Below are 15,835 nucleotides of genomic sequence, written 5' to 3'. Positions count from 1 at the left end.
CACACACACCAGACACCAGAATCGGCTGAAGATATAGAAGATTTATAGAACCAGGTTCAGTCACCGGGAGAGAAGGCAGAGAAATTCAAAAATGGCTTAGAGTGAGGGATGCGTGATCAAAAAAAAAAATCTAAAAGAAATCTCGTAACGACAACTAGTCGATGAAGTCAAAGCAAAAAGTTAACCCCCAAAAGGCTAACAGAAAACATAAGCATTAATTTAGATAACGAAAAAAAGTAACTAATATACAAGATATAAACCCAAAGAATACAAAATAAGAAAAAACATTTTCCATTTCGGCTATAAAAATAAGGCAGATGGGCAGGAGATCGTTAGAAGATTAGGCTAAGGAATCTCCAAGAAGGCGAGAGAAAGAGTAGATCCTAATTGTTGTAGAAAGCGCGTATGTTAGCGGTGTTCATTTTAAAGGCTTTTACCGATCCAACTAAAATCTAAGCACCCCCACACACAATCCTACACCCACACAGAAGAAAACCAACCAAGTCTCCGCCATGAAGAAGAGCTCCACGCTGACCACGACCACGTCGATGCCGGCGAGTCCGACGCTCTCGGCGCAGACGCTCTCCGCCAGCAAGATCAGCCTGAACAGCAGCCGGTGCGGCTCGGCGGCCTCGGGATGCGGATCCGCAGCCGGCTCGATGCGCTCCGCCTGCCAATCGCCGGTGAGGCCGGGGAGCGGATGCGTGGACGCCATCAAGGCCAAGCGCGAGGAGATCGAGATGGACACGCTGCTCGAGAAGGCAAAGTTCTATACCTCCGTGTGCCTTGGTGAGATGGGTGGTTTCTTCTGCTGGGTGTACACGATGCAGCAGTCTAAAAAGCTTAGTTCGTCATTTATATGGCTGATTTTAGTGTGGAAAACTGATTCTAGATCTGCAAAGGCAGTTAAAAATTGTATTTAAAGCCTGCCGCTGCACCGTTTACAGTCTACTTGACCTTTGGACTCGCTTGGCTAACTAGTATATCTCAACCCACAGGTACGACTGCCATTTTGTCGGTGTTCACATTCCTCTTCCTGATACCCTTCGTCGTGGATCCCGCCATCTCAACGATCATAGCGGATTATGATCCGGTGCCGGTGACCTGTATCGTCATCGATCACATCTACGCGGAGGGCATCAAGAACTGCAGCTGGAGCTCCTGCCGCGAGGGCTGCACCTCATCACTCACCAAGTGGGTCTATGATAACCAAGACGATATATATTTACTAAGCCATGATATTCAATACCAGGTGCCATCAGTTGTTTGTCAACTATACGCGCATCCCGTTCAGCGAATGGGAGCGTAATCCTCGGGACCTCGACACGGTCAACTGGGATGTGAGCTATACCAAGTTTCTGATTAACTCAGAGGGCTGTGGCTATCCGCCCACGACCAATTGCAGTGTATTCGCCAGGCAATATGGGTGAGTTCAGAGATTCTTAAAAATAGCTCCTCAAGTTAGTAATTATCTGTAATACCCAACCAGGTTCTCACACATTGGGGAGCCCTTTCCCTGCTTCTACAGCAGGGCGTATCCGGAGGTGGTCATCGGTCGGTACTCGTGGGAGAACAACCTGTACCATCTGATCCTATCGCTGATCATACCGAACGTGCTCTTCGCCATCTCGATCGGGGTGCTCAGCTATTGGTACTGCCCGTGCTGCGAGAAGGCCTGCAACAAATCCTCGCGGGTCTACGCCGAGAAGTTCCCGACCAAGGAAGAGTGAGTGCCATTCATGTACCAGCGCTGTCCTGCATCTTGTTCTCATTCATTGCGAAAGTTTGGCAAATTAACTACCCCCCGTATCCGTATCTGTATATTGTAGTAGACACTCACCCAGATCCATGGACATAAAAACTCATTGTGCCTTGTATGAAGATATTGTCGAAAACCAAAAAGTCGTATTGTCATGCTGTATCCTTATTATATGAAAGTAATTTATCCTTTCTGTTAATCGTTAAGATATTGGCCTGATCCATAAGTCAAAAACATGAATGTAACCCATAGTTCCCTTGTTTAATTTTTACCCCATAAGCCTTTATATTTGATTGGCTCCTTTGTTATCTTTCTCTTTACTACTCTATATTACTTTCAGGATCGTTAACTGCATGAAATGTAACACGGAAAAGTCGTTGTCCTTGAATGTATTTTGAATATGATCTAATCAATGCGAGAGTGCCTGAACTTTGATCCCCAGAAATGTATTGTGATAGGTTAAGTGCGGTGGTATTTGAATATATCTCTGGATCCCTCGATCCGGATTACTTGCACATATTGTGTGGCACCCAGTTCGCTTGTCCACTAGAAAAAACAGACACCCACATCAAAAAGAAACCAAAAACTAATTGTTACTCTGAAGTGTCCTTAGCAATTGCTGCCTTCCTTAATAATCTCCAATTGTAGTCGTATTAAATCCCGCACCTCAAGGATTTTCTCTAACGCACAACAACATCCCTTTCGAAGGGAATTTCGTATGCTATATACACACGTTCACTCAAAACCAAAGAAACAATCAAAACTCACTAGAAATATACTCAAAATATTAAAGGTCTAGACTCAAAACAATACAGATATATTACAAAAGGTTTCTTTCAGGTTTAAATTAATTAGTTTACCCTCGGGATCTCAGCATTTCCCAATTTCTCTACTTATTAAACCCATAATTATATATTTACATATCGAATACCTTTTAAATTTAACGAACTTATATTAGATATGCTTTAGAAAATGTTTTGCATGCTTTTGTTTTGATCTATTATGAATACTTGTTAATTTCGATTCTAGAATGGCATGATTCGTTTAACCCAATCTACTTAGCATACATATATAACGCTTATATCTGACTAGCATTGATTAAGAACTCTGTTCCAATCGCATTCCAATTCTAGCAAACTTCTGTGTCACAGTGACGAAGATGATGATATGGAATACTAGCAAAAATAATATTAGTTAAAGCCCTTAACAAATAGCAAATTCAACTTTGTAGTCTGTACCACACATAGCTTACCTAGATATATATACAAACATACAATATAGAAATTCCATTTGCCATCACATCGGACGATATATATAGATATATATGAAAATCAAGCGGAGCATCGCCGAAGGAGTAACTTTTTCTCAGCCATTTTATTCGAAATTTTGCGCTCAAGAGATTTGTTAACATAAACTTTGCCATCATATTGTTACGCTAGTTATATACGAACCTTTGGTTGGCTTAACTGGCTTTTTTAGAGGCGGCAGCGATGCTCCAACTCTCGACTTCGATTTCCACAGAGATAATACCAATACCAATTAAAGAATCGCTTGTTTTCAACAAATTGTGATAGTAGTCATAAAAATATTAAGTAAATTCGTAAAACTAACTAAAACGGAAAGCGAAAACCAAAAAACCAATCAAACAAACAATTGTATAGAACCGATTCCGCTCCGGGCCGTTAAAAAAAATCCAAAAAATCACGGCAAAGATTCATAGAAACGGGGCGGTACGGACTCCCAGAGACCCAGAAAGATAGATTTACCACAAGATACCAGATACAATCCATGGGGATAAGCCGCGGAACCAAATTATTCACTCACAACACGCTCACATTGGGACACTCTCAACATTTTTGAAATAGTTTTAACGATCTTATGTAAAAACCAACATCTAAACGGATTATAACAATATATATACATAGATATATACGTATACATATAGCTTAGCAGAACCGATATAACGCACGTTGCTTATGAGAATTTTTTAAATCATACAAACCAAACCGAAGAACAAACCAATTTGAATGCAAAACGATTAAAATTTTTTACTTAACGTGTCTTTATCAATAAACAAATTAAACCAGCTAACGGCCTATTTAATAAACAATTTAAAAAAATGAAAGAAACCAAAACAAATGTGGACAAATGCTAAAAAAAAACAAAAAAGCTGTTTTCATTTATCAAATTCTGGGAGAGAGTAGCGAGGTGGAGGGAATCCTCTCCAGGCGCAGGCGTGTTTCCAAGGATCTGGAACCATTTGTTGAGCTGGCTCCATCCCTGTCCCGGTTTCCATTTCACTCAAGGGTTTGTTTTGGCCTGTTTCCCAGCTTTCACTTTCGCTTTCGAGTAAAAAGTAAAAGTGCGCAGTGTCCTTTCTTTGGCAGCCCTGGCATGCCGTACTCCTTCCGCTCCGGGATTCAGTCAGGACTCAGTAGCTGTCGGGAGCGGACGTGCGAAAATTGGGGAAAAAACGGTCCCCAAAACAACCAGAACTCATTCATCAAACATAGACGTCCCAGTTCCTACACCTTTCAATCCTTGTAACCCCCCCTGAAAGCCCAAGTACAAGTAATTTTAAAGTCCAAATATAAATAAGCAAAGCTAACTAAAATAGAACGGCACAAGAATCCGCCCACCCCCACCACAAACAAACAAACTACCCACCCACCAAAACACCACCACCACCCCCCAAAACGAAACCCACCCAGCAAACAAAAAAGGAATCACCTTGAAAACGGCATTGGTTGCAAGTATATAGGGAACCATTGGGCAGGAGGAGCACGGCCGGAAAGTGGGCCACCAAATCAACAAGTCGTAAATTAGCCCCACACCCAGGAATCACCACCAGGTGGAGACCCATTCCTCCGGGATAAATGGCGCGGCGCAAGGACAAGCCGCGGGTGATTCCCGAGCAGGATGCGCGCATCTGTCGAGCCATCTGCCTGTGCCAGCTGACCATGGTGCTGTCCTGCGTGTCCATCGTCTATCTGAGCGTGGCCATCTACTCGCCCTCCTTGAAGTGGGTACCTACTATATATTGCTCCCCATAAATATATATAATTTATTTATAAATCCCTTCTTTTACAGGGCCTTCAAGTCGGGCTTCGAACTCGATCCGGTCATGTGCCAAACGGTGGACCGCCAGATGCCCAACAATTGCCCCTGGGCCTCCTGTGGAGAATGGTGCCTGACCAAGACCAGTGGCTTCTGTCCCCAGATCCACTCCATAGTGCGACGCAATGGCACCGATATACAACTGAACAATTGCACTCGGGTGGCCAACACATCCTGCGCCATGGTGAGTTCTTATGGCTGTAGTACCTCTCTAAGGTAGTAAAAAGTTGAGGGAATAACTCTATTTATAGCAACCAAAGCCAGTATAAACTTTAAATTTCAGGAAAACCGAGTTGATGTTGCAATAATTGCAATATAATACAGCCCTGTTTCATATAGTAGTCTTGCTAAAGGTTATTGAGGAGGTTTTTTTACAAAGCAGTTTATAAGGAATTCTGTTAAAAGTACCATACTTCAATCTTATACAATATAATTGCTTTGGTTATTGTATCGTGTAATAGTGTTTTGATTATTTAATTATTGAAATTGGTTTCTTACTAACTTGATCAGGGGTTTATTATTTTTCAATAAAATATATGTTTCTTTAAAAAACAAATCCTAATTTTCCAATACAAAACCTTTTCTGACCAACTGTAGCAATACCTTTACCTATAGACCCAACCCAAGACCACCCACCGCCTAAGACGTCATCGTCTTGGGCATCCCACTTTAAGGAAAGTGCTAACATGACTCATTCTTAGCCCACTTAAGGTTGTGGCCACTAATGGGAAGGCGATGAGGCATGTCAAGTATTTGCCCCTCCGTCTTTATGGACACTTGGCGCCACGAGAGTTTAACGATCATTGAAAGACCATTATCCTTCGTTCCATCCTTGCAGATTGACATGAGTCGCCTGAACAAGTTCAATTGCAACAATGGCACCGCCTGCAATAACATCAGGGGAGTCTTCAACTGCTCCAATGGTAAGTAATATACTTGTGATTTATATATAAGATACCATTAACTGATTACTTTCATCATAGGACACTGCAAGAACATGTCGGAGTTCTTCCTGTGTCACCACAAAGCAGATGGGCATACGATCAATTCCCAGAAGGACAACACCAAGCTAAATGGATTCTTTGAGTGTCATGGAGTACACTGCACCAAGATCAAGAAGCCTTTCAGTTGCGATCGTTACTGCTCTAAGATAACGACTGCCAATGTCAATACGCTTATTATGCATGTAAGTAGAAAATAGAATGGAATATAAGCTGGAAAGTCCTATATTCATACCAAAACCCATACTATAAAAAAAGAATTGGACGCTGTAGCTTAAGAAGTTTGGAATCTGCGCTGATTCCTAAAATTATAAAGAGAGTTTTTTATATAGAAGATTTATATTTAGGAAGACAATGTCATCTCTGCCGATTGTGAGAACGCAGTGGCCTTCAACCAGGCCCGAGGATCCGAGCATGGAGTTCGCATCGAACCCTTTGAGTTCTGGAAGGAGGATGATGGCAACCTGTTGACCAACTGTGCCACAGTCACCAAAGAGTCCGATAATCGCATCACGTGAGTCTAGAACCCACTAAAATAATAATGATATAAATAATTACACTAAATCCCAAACAGTGCCACGGATTGCCTGAATGGCACCCTCTTGGAGCATGACACCTTGCCCGCCCCCTTTATGAACTTCACCCAGTTCTGGGCGATCTATGATAACAGCACCCGTTCGGTGGATCCCGAACAGAGGTATCTGCCCAATCAGGCCAACTTGACCATCTACAGCTGGAAGAAACTGTTCATCAACCTGGAGGGCTGCGTGAATACCCTTCGCGGGGAATGCAAGGACTTTGTGGCTCGCTATGGCAACGATGGCGATAACAATACAGCCCAGTCACGCTACCAGTGCTACTACAACAAGGTATGTGGGGAACTCTCTGCCCCATTTGAATTCCACTTCTGGTATCGGATTACTTGAGTTCTATATTCCGTTTCACAGGATTCAAATGTAGAGTTTGTGGTGGCACGCTACGACTTGGACAAGGTGTACAGGGAGCTCGTCGTATCGCTGATAGTGCCTATTGTGCTTTTCGTGGTTTCCTCTATATCGTTATGTATCATCACCAAGTCTGTTAAGGTAAGTGGTTTTTTATGGTTATATTTATAGGATTTAAAGTCCCATTAAAAATAACCTATACTATTTAAGGGATTTTTAAAATATATATCTTTAACTTATAATCGCAGAACCCATTGAACCTATATTATATCTCAAATTTTCAGGTTGGTGACGACGCGAAAATGCGTTGCGTATGTGCCGGTGACGATTCGGATAACGATGATAATGGCTTTGGCCCAGGATTGGCCAACAAGCAGCAGGATCAGATGTACGACACAGACGACGACGTGGTCGACTTGGAGCACCAGGCTGTAGGTGGTCAGGAGCTATCGGACCATGGACTTCCGCTCGACAATCAAGAGATGATCGGCAGCACCAAGTCGCTGATACCACTAAGTCCCGCCGGAGATTCGGGAGCCAGTGAGCGGAATTACGACCAGGATGAGGAGAAGGCCACTACCTGCGATGTGCCCGAGAAACCATTGGTTATTCTCTAAGCTGATTAACCGAACCTGACCGGGCAAGTCACATAAAAAAAAATAGGATTCCAAATAGGAGCACTCCTGGAAGACCATGAAAAACAGCACCAAACTTTAAGGACCTGTGTATTGTACAAGGGGAACTGAATTTAAATTCTACTCAGCGCATTTATACAACGTTTACACCAACTAACAGAGAAATGGAACGGATCTTTACTTTTCTTGGTTGAATAAGGATAATCACACTTATATACTGAATTTATAGCCCCCAGATGAACAACGATGAGATGGCCGAGCTTTATTTACCCAAAAACCCCAATCTAACAGTTCCAGCAGATGCGCCTTAGACAAAGTTGCATTTATATAGAGTATATAGCATAAACCAACTCACATCTGCTGAATCAAAAAGAAAAAAAACACCAGGACAGACCAAGGAAGCAGCCTCGTCTAGACATATAGGATATAGGCATCCGATTCGCCTTAACTCTCGACTTTGTTGCTATGCAATATTCAACGTTTTCTTAAACTAGTTAAATCGAAGGAGCAACAGTACCTACTTATATCTGATATACTTATAATCGTATTATAGCAAATAAAACACCATTTGGAATTCTCTCTATAAAATGCTGAACTCACCTTGAGCTCCTCCTGGCGACGAAAGGCTGCGGCCATCATTTCCTTACGCATGGGATCGGAGATCACAGCTTCGCGAGCCGGTGGTCCTTCACCAAGTTGATTGAGCTTTACCACCACCTAGTATTATGTATTAGGGTTGACTTATAAAAGGGGGAGATACTATTTATAGGACTACTCACCTTAGTCTTGTCGTTAACACCCAAGTACTCGCTCATGAGCTTTCCCATCAGCATCTGTCGTCCTGCAAACCAAAACTGCGCCTTGGAGGGTTCAATCACCTCCTTGGAGGCCTGGGTGCCGGTCAGATCCTCGGTGTTGGTGAACTCCATGCGAATGGTGTCGTGGGGTGGAAGTTGCATGGGATATACAATGGTCACGGCACCACGCAGGAGGTTCAAGGCCTCCTCAACGATCTTTAGGGTCAAGGTCTTTGAGGATTTGGCCAGTCGCTAAAGGAAAAGAGGGTTAAATTATTGTCCCATACAATATCTGCTGTTCTATAGTTTATCAAGGGGTACCTCCAAGTACCGTACCCCTCATAGCTTACCCTATCCACCATGGCCTTAGCTTCGGTTATGGCGTTTGCCAGAACCTTCTGCATGGCTTCAGAGGGCTGCTGCCCATTGCGACGAAGGAGCGGATCCTTGTTGATAGTAAAACCACCCGAAGGGATGCACTTGTCCGCCCAAACATCCTTTAGTTTAAGCTCCTCTCTCTGGTCCTCGTTTAGGCCAATCATTTCACCCGGCAGCATGGTGCCATGTTCAGCCAGCTCCTCGATCTCCATGCAGACACGTTGGATCTTGAGTTGACCATTGTAGAGGGCCACCAGATCCCTCAGCACGGAATCCGTCTTCTCATTAACGCTTGTCTCAAACAAGAAGAGGACCTCGTCTCCGCGTTTCACACTTAGAATAACCATTTTGCACAGAATATATAGATAGAAGAGCAATCGACTGCAGATCAACCTGATAGCTATTAGCAAATGTCAAAAAAGCCGATAGCTGGAAAAGCAAACAACTCGGTTGCTAGGCCCCGTATCGATGGAGACGTGAAAAAGGGGGTTTCAAAACATCTGACTGCACGTTTATTTTAAATCCTTGTGTCGTAAGGTCGAGTTATTGCACAATGCGTTTACTTTCTCATTAAGTTCTGCTTACAAACTCCTCCAATAAATACTATCCTAACTTACAATAAACACCTGCATCCTTCCTGGGCTATTTTTTGTCATTTCTTTTTTTTATGAGGGTGATACGGTGCGGTGCGCTAAAGTACAAATAGCCTAGGGTAATAGTTTTGTATGTACAGGGAAGCAGCTATCCTGGGGTTGCTAGCCTCTGGCCGGTCATGTGTTACGAACTATGGAAGGGAAACCGCATTCAGGAAGATGCCCACGATGCATCCCCAGCGATGTGCGTATAAATTAACTAGTAGACTGAGCGGCGGCGCAGAGCTGCTCCTGTGAAGCGTATGGGATCCGGGCCGTCACTCGGTTAGCACGGGCTGAATGGGTTACCTCAACACGCGCCGGAAGTTCTCCATCTCGTATATGCTGTTGGATAATCTGCAAGAAAATGGAGCATTTTAAAATTGCTGCATTTAAAGATTAAAACGTGTGACTACTCTACCTGCCAAAAGCATTAAAGAGAGCCACAATCTCCGTACGCGACAGCCTGAAGATGGGATCCGCTTCGATATGCGGCTTATCCCAGAGGCCACTTTCCGTGGCCAGATTGAGCTTTTCCGAGTACAGGATCTTCAGTGCAGTTCCCAGGCCCTGGGTCTGCAGCTTGCCCCAGAGTTTGCACTTATCGCAGCCCACACAGCTCATGATGCGTGATATGTTGCGGAACTTCTCCTTGTAGTCGTGCTTGAACTTAATGGAGGCAATGCCGCTGCTGAAGAGAGCGTTTTCGTCGAAGTGGGACTGGAAATTTCTGCAAGAAGAGACTATATGAATGATTTTCTAACAAAAGAGAAGAAGCCTTTACTCACTCAACGACAGTCAGCATATCGTTGATGGCCAGTTTGACCTCCTCATCTTCCTCGGCTATGCCTGTGTAGTAATCCTCGCGACGCAGATAGGGTGCAGCCTTGGCCAGGGCACGCAGTTCCACCAGATAGATGAAATAGAGGTTCCGCAGCCAGTGCGGACCCTCGCCACCTGTTGTTTCCGGACTAAAGCGTCGCTTGAACTCCTTGGCGTTTGGACCCCAGATGCCTTGGGGATCAAGGAAGTCCTTCGACTCGGAGAGCAGATATTTGGAGCACAAATGGATATTAATGCTGGAGTGGAGACCTGAGATAATGCGGTAAAAGGCGCGCTGTTCCAAGCACACGTCCCGCAAATCCATATGGGGCACGTAACTGGAGAACTTATTGGCCGTTTCGTTGTTGCCACCGAAGCAATTCTCCAAATAGATACTCTTCCAGATGCGGTGTGCCGACTCTCCGCGATACCCGGTGTATCGCTCGGGATTCAGAAGCAGATCCACGTACTGGGAGCCCTCCTCATGGTCGTCCACTATACAAAAGTCTTCCTCCGCCTCGTCGTGCTTTGCCCACAGCTCGAACTCTCGGTGCGCCTGGTCGCTAATGCTCGTGTCCAGGAATCCCAGAGAGCTGTCGAAATCCTCGCCATCCGAGCAGGCTCCGCTGTCCCCTTGCGCCTCCCGCGTGTACTGCAAAGATAAGATGCAGTTGAGGAAGTCAGTAAGGTAAGTTAAGCAGTTGTGCAAACAACCGAGCTGAATTTGTAAGTCAGTCATTATTACATTGAAGTGGGCTTATTGAATTTTAACAAAACTGATAAATGTGTTCAGAAATACATAAATTTAATACATTCTCGGACTGCATTATCGTAACTTATATTTATCTCTTAATTTGAAGATATCTGGTTTTTGTTTCTTTGCACAATGTATGCGTCTGAAACTCAAGAAAAAAAGTCAACAATTTAAGTGTTGTTTATGAAGATAAGAAACACTTCTGCTCAAAGCAATTAAAAAACTCAACTTAAAAAAAATTAATTTTAAATATTACTCAATTTTGGATATTATCAGTTTTTAGAATTTTTAAGACTAGGATTGTTCAAGTTAAATTGTAGCATATAGTATAATCCGAAGTAAATCAATTTGTTTTGTAGATAATTAAATCCAATATCGAAAAGGGGCGGATGAACGCTTAATGAGATACTAAAACCACGTCAGCATTAAAAACAAAATCACAGGCCACATCATTAACCGCGTACGGTCACTGGGAGATTACAGATCCGGTCATTCTTGTGGAGCCGCAAACAATCGTATATAAATAAATCACCTGCAAAACCCATTGAGTTTTCAGGCAGATAGTGGAGTACCACCGATTTCAGATAAGGGCCGTAGTGTTGATAACTCGGAAATGGAAATACCCGGGCACTTACTTTAAAGGCCGCCTTCTCCTTGTGCTCGCCCTTGTCCTTGATGCCCTGGGGAATGGATTGCTCCTCGCAGTTCTCCACCTGGCAGAACCGAATTGCACAGCGACTATCGTCCGGCCAGAAGGGACACTCCTGCCGCAGGTTGACCTTGTAGAAGCGGAAGAAGTTCTTCACCAGCAGACTCTGCAGCCGGGGATACACCTTCATGTTGTTAAAGTGGTCCACCGTGTCCACATCGCAGCTGCAGTCGTTTATAGATCCCTCCAACTGTGAAAAGTATAAATATCATACAGTTTAGGTGGGGATGACAGGGTATATTTATAGTTACATGCGAAAAATAGGCATATCTTTGCATTCTTGATTTGAGATAATTTATTAACCCGTTTATTTTCTTGATAACGTTGATAGCAGTTCGAAAATTAATACCTGCCTTTTAATTTCTAAAAATTCAAATATGATACAAGTTAAAGAAGTATTTGTTTGTGAAAGTTAACATAATAAATAAACAAAATTCAGAAGCTTGTGAAAGTTAACATATTAAATAAACAAAAATCAGAAGCTGAAACATCATAAGGAGTCTTTGGGAAAGGATTTTGTCATGAAAACTGGCAAACTATGATGAAATTACCTTTATAGTTCTTTAAAACCCTCTTCATATATGGTATAGCCATATGCCTAAATTTCCCATATACTATATACACTAATCCGATTTAAACCCACCTCGCAGAAGCAGTTCTTGCTGGTCTTCTCCTCATCGATTGCGGCGAAGTATCCTCTTGTGGAGTCCGTCCAATAAAGGAGCAGGATCAGGACCACCAAACCGGAGGCCCACAGGTTCCGCTGCACTGTGCGTGTGGTCATTACTATTTTTTTGTAGATAAGTGATGCTATTTGTGTGACTATTGATGTGACTGGCGCTCTCCGCTGTTTCTGTTGTTATTGGGTTTTTGTTGTTGCGTGCTCAGTTGTTCTCCGTTTCGCCGACGAAGTGCATCTGAATGTGGTTTCCCCACCGAGACGAGCACCTGTGATTCGCACTGGGCCAATTTCACGAGTTTAGCGAGTATTTACGTTCCGCAGCAGCAGCATTGTTGATTTACTTTCGATTCATGATTTTGGACACGTACCTTGGCGTGGTGTGACCGCAGTGCTACAAAATACCACAACTGGACATGCGCAATGCGGTCACACCTCACATCAGGTGTTTTTAAATAGAAGATAAACCTGTTATTTCAGCTAACATTCACAATTTTTATTTAATTTTCAGCTTCTCAAAGAACATTAAAACGAAAAGTTTTGTTACAAGTTTGCCCCATGGTCAATTCTCAAACAACACATTTGAATTTCCCGCCAATTTATTTATAAGGTGTAGAAAAGGCAACCCTTTTTTCAGGGCTGAAACAATATCCAGGAAGAGGTTGCCAGATCAAACCAAAAAGAACAAATGCAAAGACCGCTGAATTTGAATCAATGAAAACATCAGAATTTGAAAAGAATATTATACCTATTTTTGAAATAATTTTAATAGTAAATAATATTTATATTTGTTAGTTATTCTATTAAATTTGTTTTTTTTAAGTATTAATTTGGCTCTAAGAAAATTTTACATTTTGTATTAATTTTTATGAATTTAAATGTTTTGTCATAGTATGATCTAAAATATTTTTAAAAAAATATGTTATTATGTCTTATAAACAAATTTAAGATTTATTAAAGCTCTCAGAATAAAAACCTTACATTGATCACCCAATCCATATCCCACTGCAAAAGTTTTCCAATTTAGAATTGAAATACGATCATACCGCCATGCCAAATGACTTTTGCTGATAATATTCAAGATAACATTCAATCGTCAATCAATTGATTGCTAAATGTGAATATTGTTATGGGTTTTCTTCTCTCCAATATTGATGCTGTTAATTAATTACCTCAAATATTGATTTCGTCTATTCTTCGGTGTTGAATGCATCTTTTGTTCCCATGACAAACCCTTGCACCCCTCAAAAGAGTTCGCGACCCTCGGTATGCAAATTAAGGAAACTCGGTCAAAACTCAAATTGAATCCTTTCCAGCCCAAGATCATCATCATCGTATGTACATCACGCCGGGGGGTGAATTGCTTAGGATGCAGGGCACGGCGATGCTGGCAGCTCGATTATTTCAACATAAATCGCCTTGGGTCTTAAGGAAAATGGACTCGACGAGCTAAATTAAATTTAACCGCAACAGAAAGGGAAAGAAAATTCAAGTCGGTAGTTAAATTTACGAAATGTTAAAAAGTATGTTTTGAATTTTAATACTTCAAAAATATTTTTAAGTTTTTTTAGTGTTTTAAAATTTTGCATATTTCTAATTATTTAGCTTTTACATTTTAATACTGCATAAAGATGTAAAGCGTTATATTGTTAAGATGTTAATATATTGTTTTATATTTATTTATGCTCGTCCTCTTCTATGGTTCTTCCAGCTTATACTCTCTCTTTGTAAGTATTCCGGTTTTCTTCGATCAAAATATATTTTTCCCCAAAAAAAATCTCCTATTATTCCACACCTGAGCTTCCTATTTCTTCCTAATTCCATCCGAACACATCAGAAGTTCTCACGGAAAAAGTGAAATTACAACAACGGGATGACTTAAGCAAAAAAAAAAAGATGAACCTAAAAAAAACGGGGAAAAATCACCGAAAAAAATGTACCGAACGAAAGGGTTTAATCATTTTTTTTCAAATAGGACGATTAATGCAGAAAAAACGGAGAGACAAACATGTGTGGCCAAAGGACAGGGCGGCGACCCTCGGCATTGTTCGAATTGAAAAGGAATCATCGCGGACTCGGGCGAGCGATTTGCATACGCAGGACGAAGGCCAAACCACCACCGCCGACTCCTTATCTATTTGCCTGAGGTCCTTGGGACCAGGTACAAAACGATCTCGCTCACACTCGCACGGAATGATAAATACTTTTTTCTTTCGATTTTTTTTTTGATGAAGTTTTTTCACTTTTTTTATACCACTTTCGGTTTTTTTTATGCAGCATTTTATTCAAATTTCTAGCCGATCTGGTCGTGTGAAGTTTTGTCTTGAGAAGATTTTGCCCCGAAACGAAGGATGCGCGACGGCTGCGTGTCTCTCGGGGGATCGATCGAAAGGATCGAGCCTGGGAACATCCGCGAAGGACACGAAGGATTGTCTCTCTGCTCATTTGCCTAGACATCGGATTACGCATAGAAAAGGCTAGACAATGGGTAGGAAATGGGTGGCGATACTAATTAGTATTTTATAGTGCCTATCCCAATTTTAGTGTACTATTACTGTTATTATATCAACGTATTCTGACAAATTAAGGATAAGCAAGTACCTCGCTATTCTAAACATTGATTTAATTAATAAAGCTTCATAACAAACCTATCTATCTGAAAATACATGTACCTTAATAATAATAAATCAGGTAATAAAACTAAATATTTAAAAAAAATTAATAAGTATTATTAGCAGTTAGTAAGTAAAAATTCGAAGTTCAACGACATATAAATACATCAATAAAAAAATGCAACCTTTATTAGTGTAACATATAATATTATAGTTGTATGGTTTACAAGTCCCGAAAATGTTTTATTTTAGGATAAACATAACCGCCTTATATTATCTTAAAAAGCATAAACTATGCTTTCGTAGAATTCTTATTCAAAAGTATTTGTTTTCTTAGAAATTAAAATCTAATAGGTAAATATTTTGCAAATATAATTTCAACCACCAACCTAATTAACAACTATTTTCTTCTTCTTATGCAAATCTACTGACTGATTTCCCCTACTCACCGCAAATCCCCTGCTCATCGGCTTACCCAGTTTTCCCAGGCCATATGCAAATGCACTTAGTTGCTCATTAGATTCGCGCACTCGTAATTGCAAACTGCAATGTTTTGGCAACAGGGCGACGTCAACAGCTCCTCAAGATCGGGTTCGAGATCAGGAGTTGCAAATTAGCATATGTAACAAGATGTTGGCCAAAAAATATATGCAAGCCAGGCACTTGAGATTTGCATAACTAAGCCGCGGACACAATGCAAATGTGCAGAAATTATCGGTTCAGGATAGGGGTAACGTTAATCCGCTAAAGTAGGCACACTCCGGGGGTTCTTTTTCGTTTGCGAAAAGAGATATTAGGGTGCTAATAAAAGTGTCTGCAAAATGGCTGTAAAGTGGCAATTTCTTAAGACTTGGAAATACCAATCCCCCAGATATAAACCTATGTTTTATGGCCAAAAAAAAGGTGTGAGACAGGTAAACAGGTGATGGTCTTAAGAGAGGGACAATCGCCGCTCTTCGGGAGAGAGGTGGTCGCGGCCTCTTCCACACACTTTCT

The 15,835-nt window shown here is 41.7% G+C and overlaps 4 protein-coding genes across 5 annotated transcripts; 2 read left to right on the top strand and 2 right to left on the bottom strand.

The window, feature by feature from the left end:
• The first annotated feature begins 420 nt into the window (after positions 1–420).
• Teh2 (tipE homolog 2) lies at positions 421–3,846 on the top strand. Of its 2 annotated transcripts, none has more exons than XM_036815612.3 (5): positions 421–789; positions 999–1,194; positions 1,253–1,426; positions 1,490–1,726; positions 2,893–3,846. In XM_036815612.3, exons 1-5 carry the CDS (start codon positions 513–515, stop codon positions 2,936–2,938), a joined length of 930 nt encoding a protein of 309 aa, XP_036671507.1. In that variant the 5' UTR covers positions 421–512; the 3' UTR covers positions 2,939–3,846. The 2 variants fall into 2 exon arrangements, with proteins under 2 accessions (XP_036671507.1, XP_036671506.1); XM_036815611.3 differs by having other exon boundaries at positions 2,100–3,846.
• A 117-nt stretch (positions 3,847–3,963) lies between these two features.
• Teh4 (tipE homolog 4) lies at positions 3,964–7,457 on the top strand. The gene is made up of 8 exons (XM_036815608.3): positions 3,964–4,781; positions 4,850–5,060; positions 5,715–5,799; positions 5,860–6,062; positions 6,225–6,391; positions 6,452–6,746; positions 6,825–6,962; positions 7,106–7,457. Exons 1-8 carry the CDS (start codon positions 4,636–4,638, stop codon positions 7,436–7,438), a joined length of 1,578 nt encoding a protein of 525 aa, XP_036671503.3. The 5' UTR covers positions 3,964–4,635; the 3' UTR covers positions 7,439–7,457.
• Positions 7,458–7,977: 520 nt separating this feature from the next.
• LOC108020036 (cilia- and flagella-associated protein 298) lies at positions 7,978–8,978 on the bottom strand. The gene is made up of 4 exons (XM_036816519.3): positions 8,604–8,978; positions 8,236–8,505; positions 8,057–8,173; positions 7,978–7,983 (listed from the first exon to the last, which is right to left on the bottom strand). The coding sequence occupies exons 1-4, from the start codon at positions 8,976–8,978 to the stop codon at positions 7,978–7,980; spliced, it is 768 nt and encodes a 255-aa protein (XP_036672414.3).
• Positions 8,979–9,120: 142 nt separating this feature from the next.
• Positions 9,121–12,624, bottom strand: Ero1L (endoplasmic reticulum oxidoreductin-1-like protein). Its single transcript, XM_036815609.3, has 5 exons — positions 12,192–12,624; positions 11,475–11,738; positions 10,052–10,737; positions 9,685–9,993; positions 9,121–9,620 (listed from the first exon to the last, which is right to left on the bottom strand). The coding sequence occupies exons 1-5, from the start codon at positions 12,330–12,332 to the stop codon at positions 9,569–9,571; spliced, it is 1,452 nt and encodes a 483-aa protein (XP_036671504.2). The 5' UTR covers positions 12,333–12,624; the 3' UTR covers positions 9,121–9,568.
• Between the last annotated feature and the right edge of the window lie 3,211 nt (positions 12,625–15,835).

The sequence above is a fragment of the Drosophila suzukii genome, chromosome 3, assembly GCF_043229965.1.
Source record: "Drosophila suzukii chromosome 3, CBGP_Dsuzu_IsoJpt1.0, whole genome shotgun sequence".
In the NCBI taxonomy this organism is placed as follows: Eukaryota; Metazoa; Arthropoda; class Insecta; order Diptera; family Drosophilidae; genus Drosophila; species Drosophila suzukii.
Note: the sequence above shows the minus strand (reverse complement) of the source record. Positions and strands in the feature narration are given on the sequence as shown.

What these genes read in the sequence shown, in the direction of transcription:
- Teh2 (XM_036815611.3), top strand. Translation starts at nt 513, where the DNA reads ATGAAGAAGAGCTCCACGCTGACCACGACCACGTCGATGCCGGCGAGT. An exon ending in TGCACCTCATCACTCACCAA is followed by an intron (nt 1,195 to 1,252) that starts GTGGGTCTATGA and finishes ATTCAATACCAG; the next exon opens with GTGCCATCAGTTGTTTGTCA. An exon ending in GTATTCGCCAGGCAATATGG is followed by an intron (nt 1,427 to 1,489) that starts GTGAGTTCAGAG and finishes ATACCCAACCAG; the next exon opens with GTTCTCACACATTGGGGAGC.
- Teh4 (XM_036815608.3), top strand. Translation starts at nt 4,636, where the DNA reads ATGGCGCGGCGCAAGGACAAGCCGCGGGTGATTCCCGAGCAGGATGCG. An exon ending in CCAACACATCCTGCGCCATG is followed by an intron (nt 5,061 to 5,714) that starts GTGAGTTCTTAT and finishes CCATCCTTGCAG; the next exon opens with ATTGACATGAGTCGCCTGAA. An exon ending in TCAATACGCTTATTATGCAT is followed by an intron (nt 6,063 to 6,224) that starts GTAAGTAGAAAA and finishes ATTTATATTTAG; the next exon opens with GAAGACAATGTCATCTCTGC.
- LOC108020036 (XM_036816519.3), bottom strand. Translation starts at nt 8,978, where the DNA reads ATGGTTATTCTAAGTGTGAAACGCGGAGACGAGGTCCTCTTCTTGTTT. An exon ending in CTAAGGCCATGGTGGATAGG is followed by an intron (nt 8,506 to 8,603) that starts GTAAGCTATGAG and finishes CTTTTCCTTTAG; the next exon opens with CGACTGGCCAAATCCTCAAA. An exon ending in GTGTTAACGACAAGACTAAG is followed by an intron (nt 8,174 to 8,235) that starts GTGAGTAGTCCT and finishes ACATAATACTAG; the next exon opens with GTGGTGGTAAAGCTCAATCA.
- Ero1L (XM_036815609.3), bottom strand. Translation starts at nt 12,332, where the DNA reads ATGACCACACGCACAGTGCAGCGGAACCTGTGGGCCTCCGGTTTGGTG. An exon ending in AGGAGAAGGCGGCCTTTAAA is followed by an intron (nt 10,738 to 11,474) that starts GTAAGTGCCCGG and finishes TTATCTTTGCAG; the next exon opens with TACACGCGGGAGGCGCAAGG. An exon ending in GATATGCTGACTGTCGTTGA is followed by an intron (nt 9,994 to 10,051) that starts GTGAGTAAAGGC and finishes CTCTTCTTGCAG; the next exon opens with AAATTTCCAGTCCCACTTCG.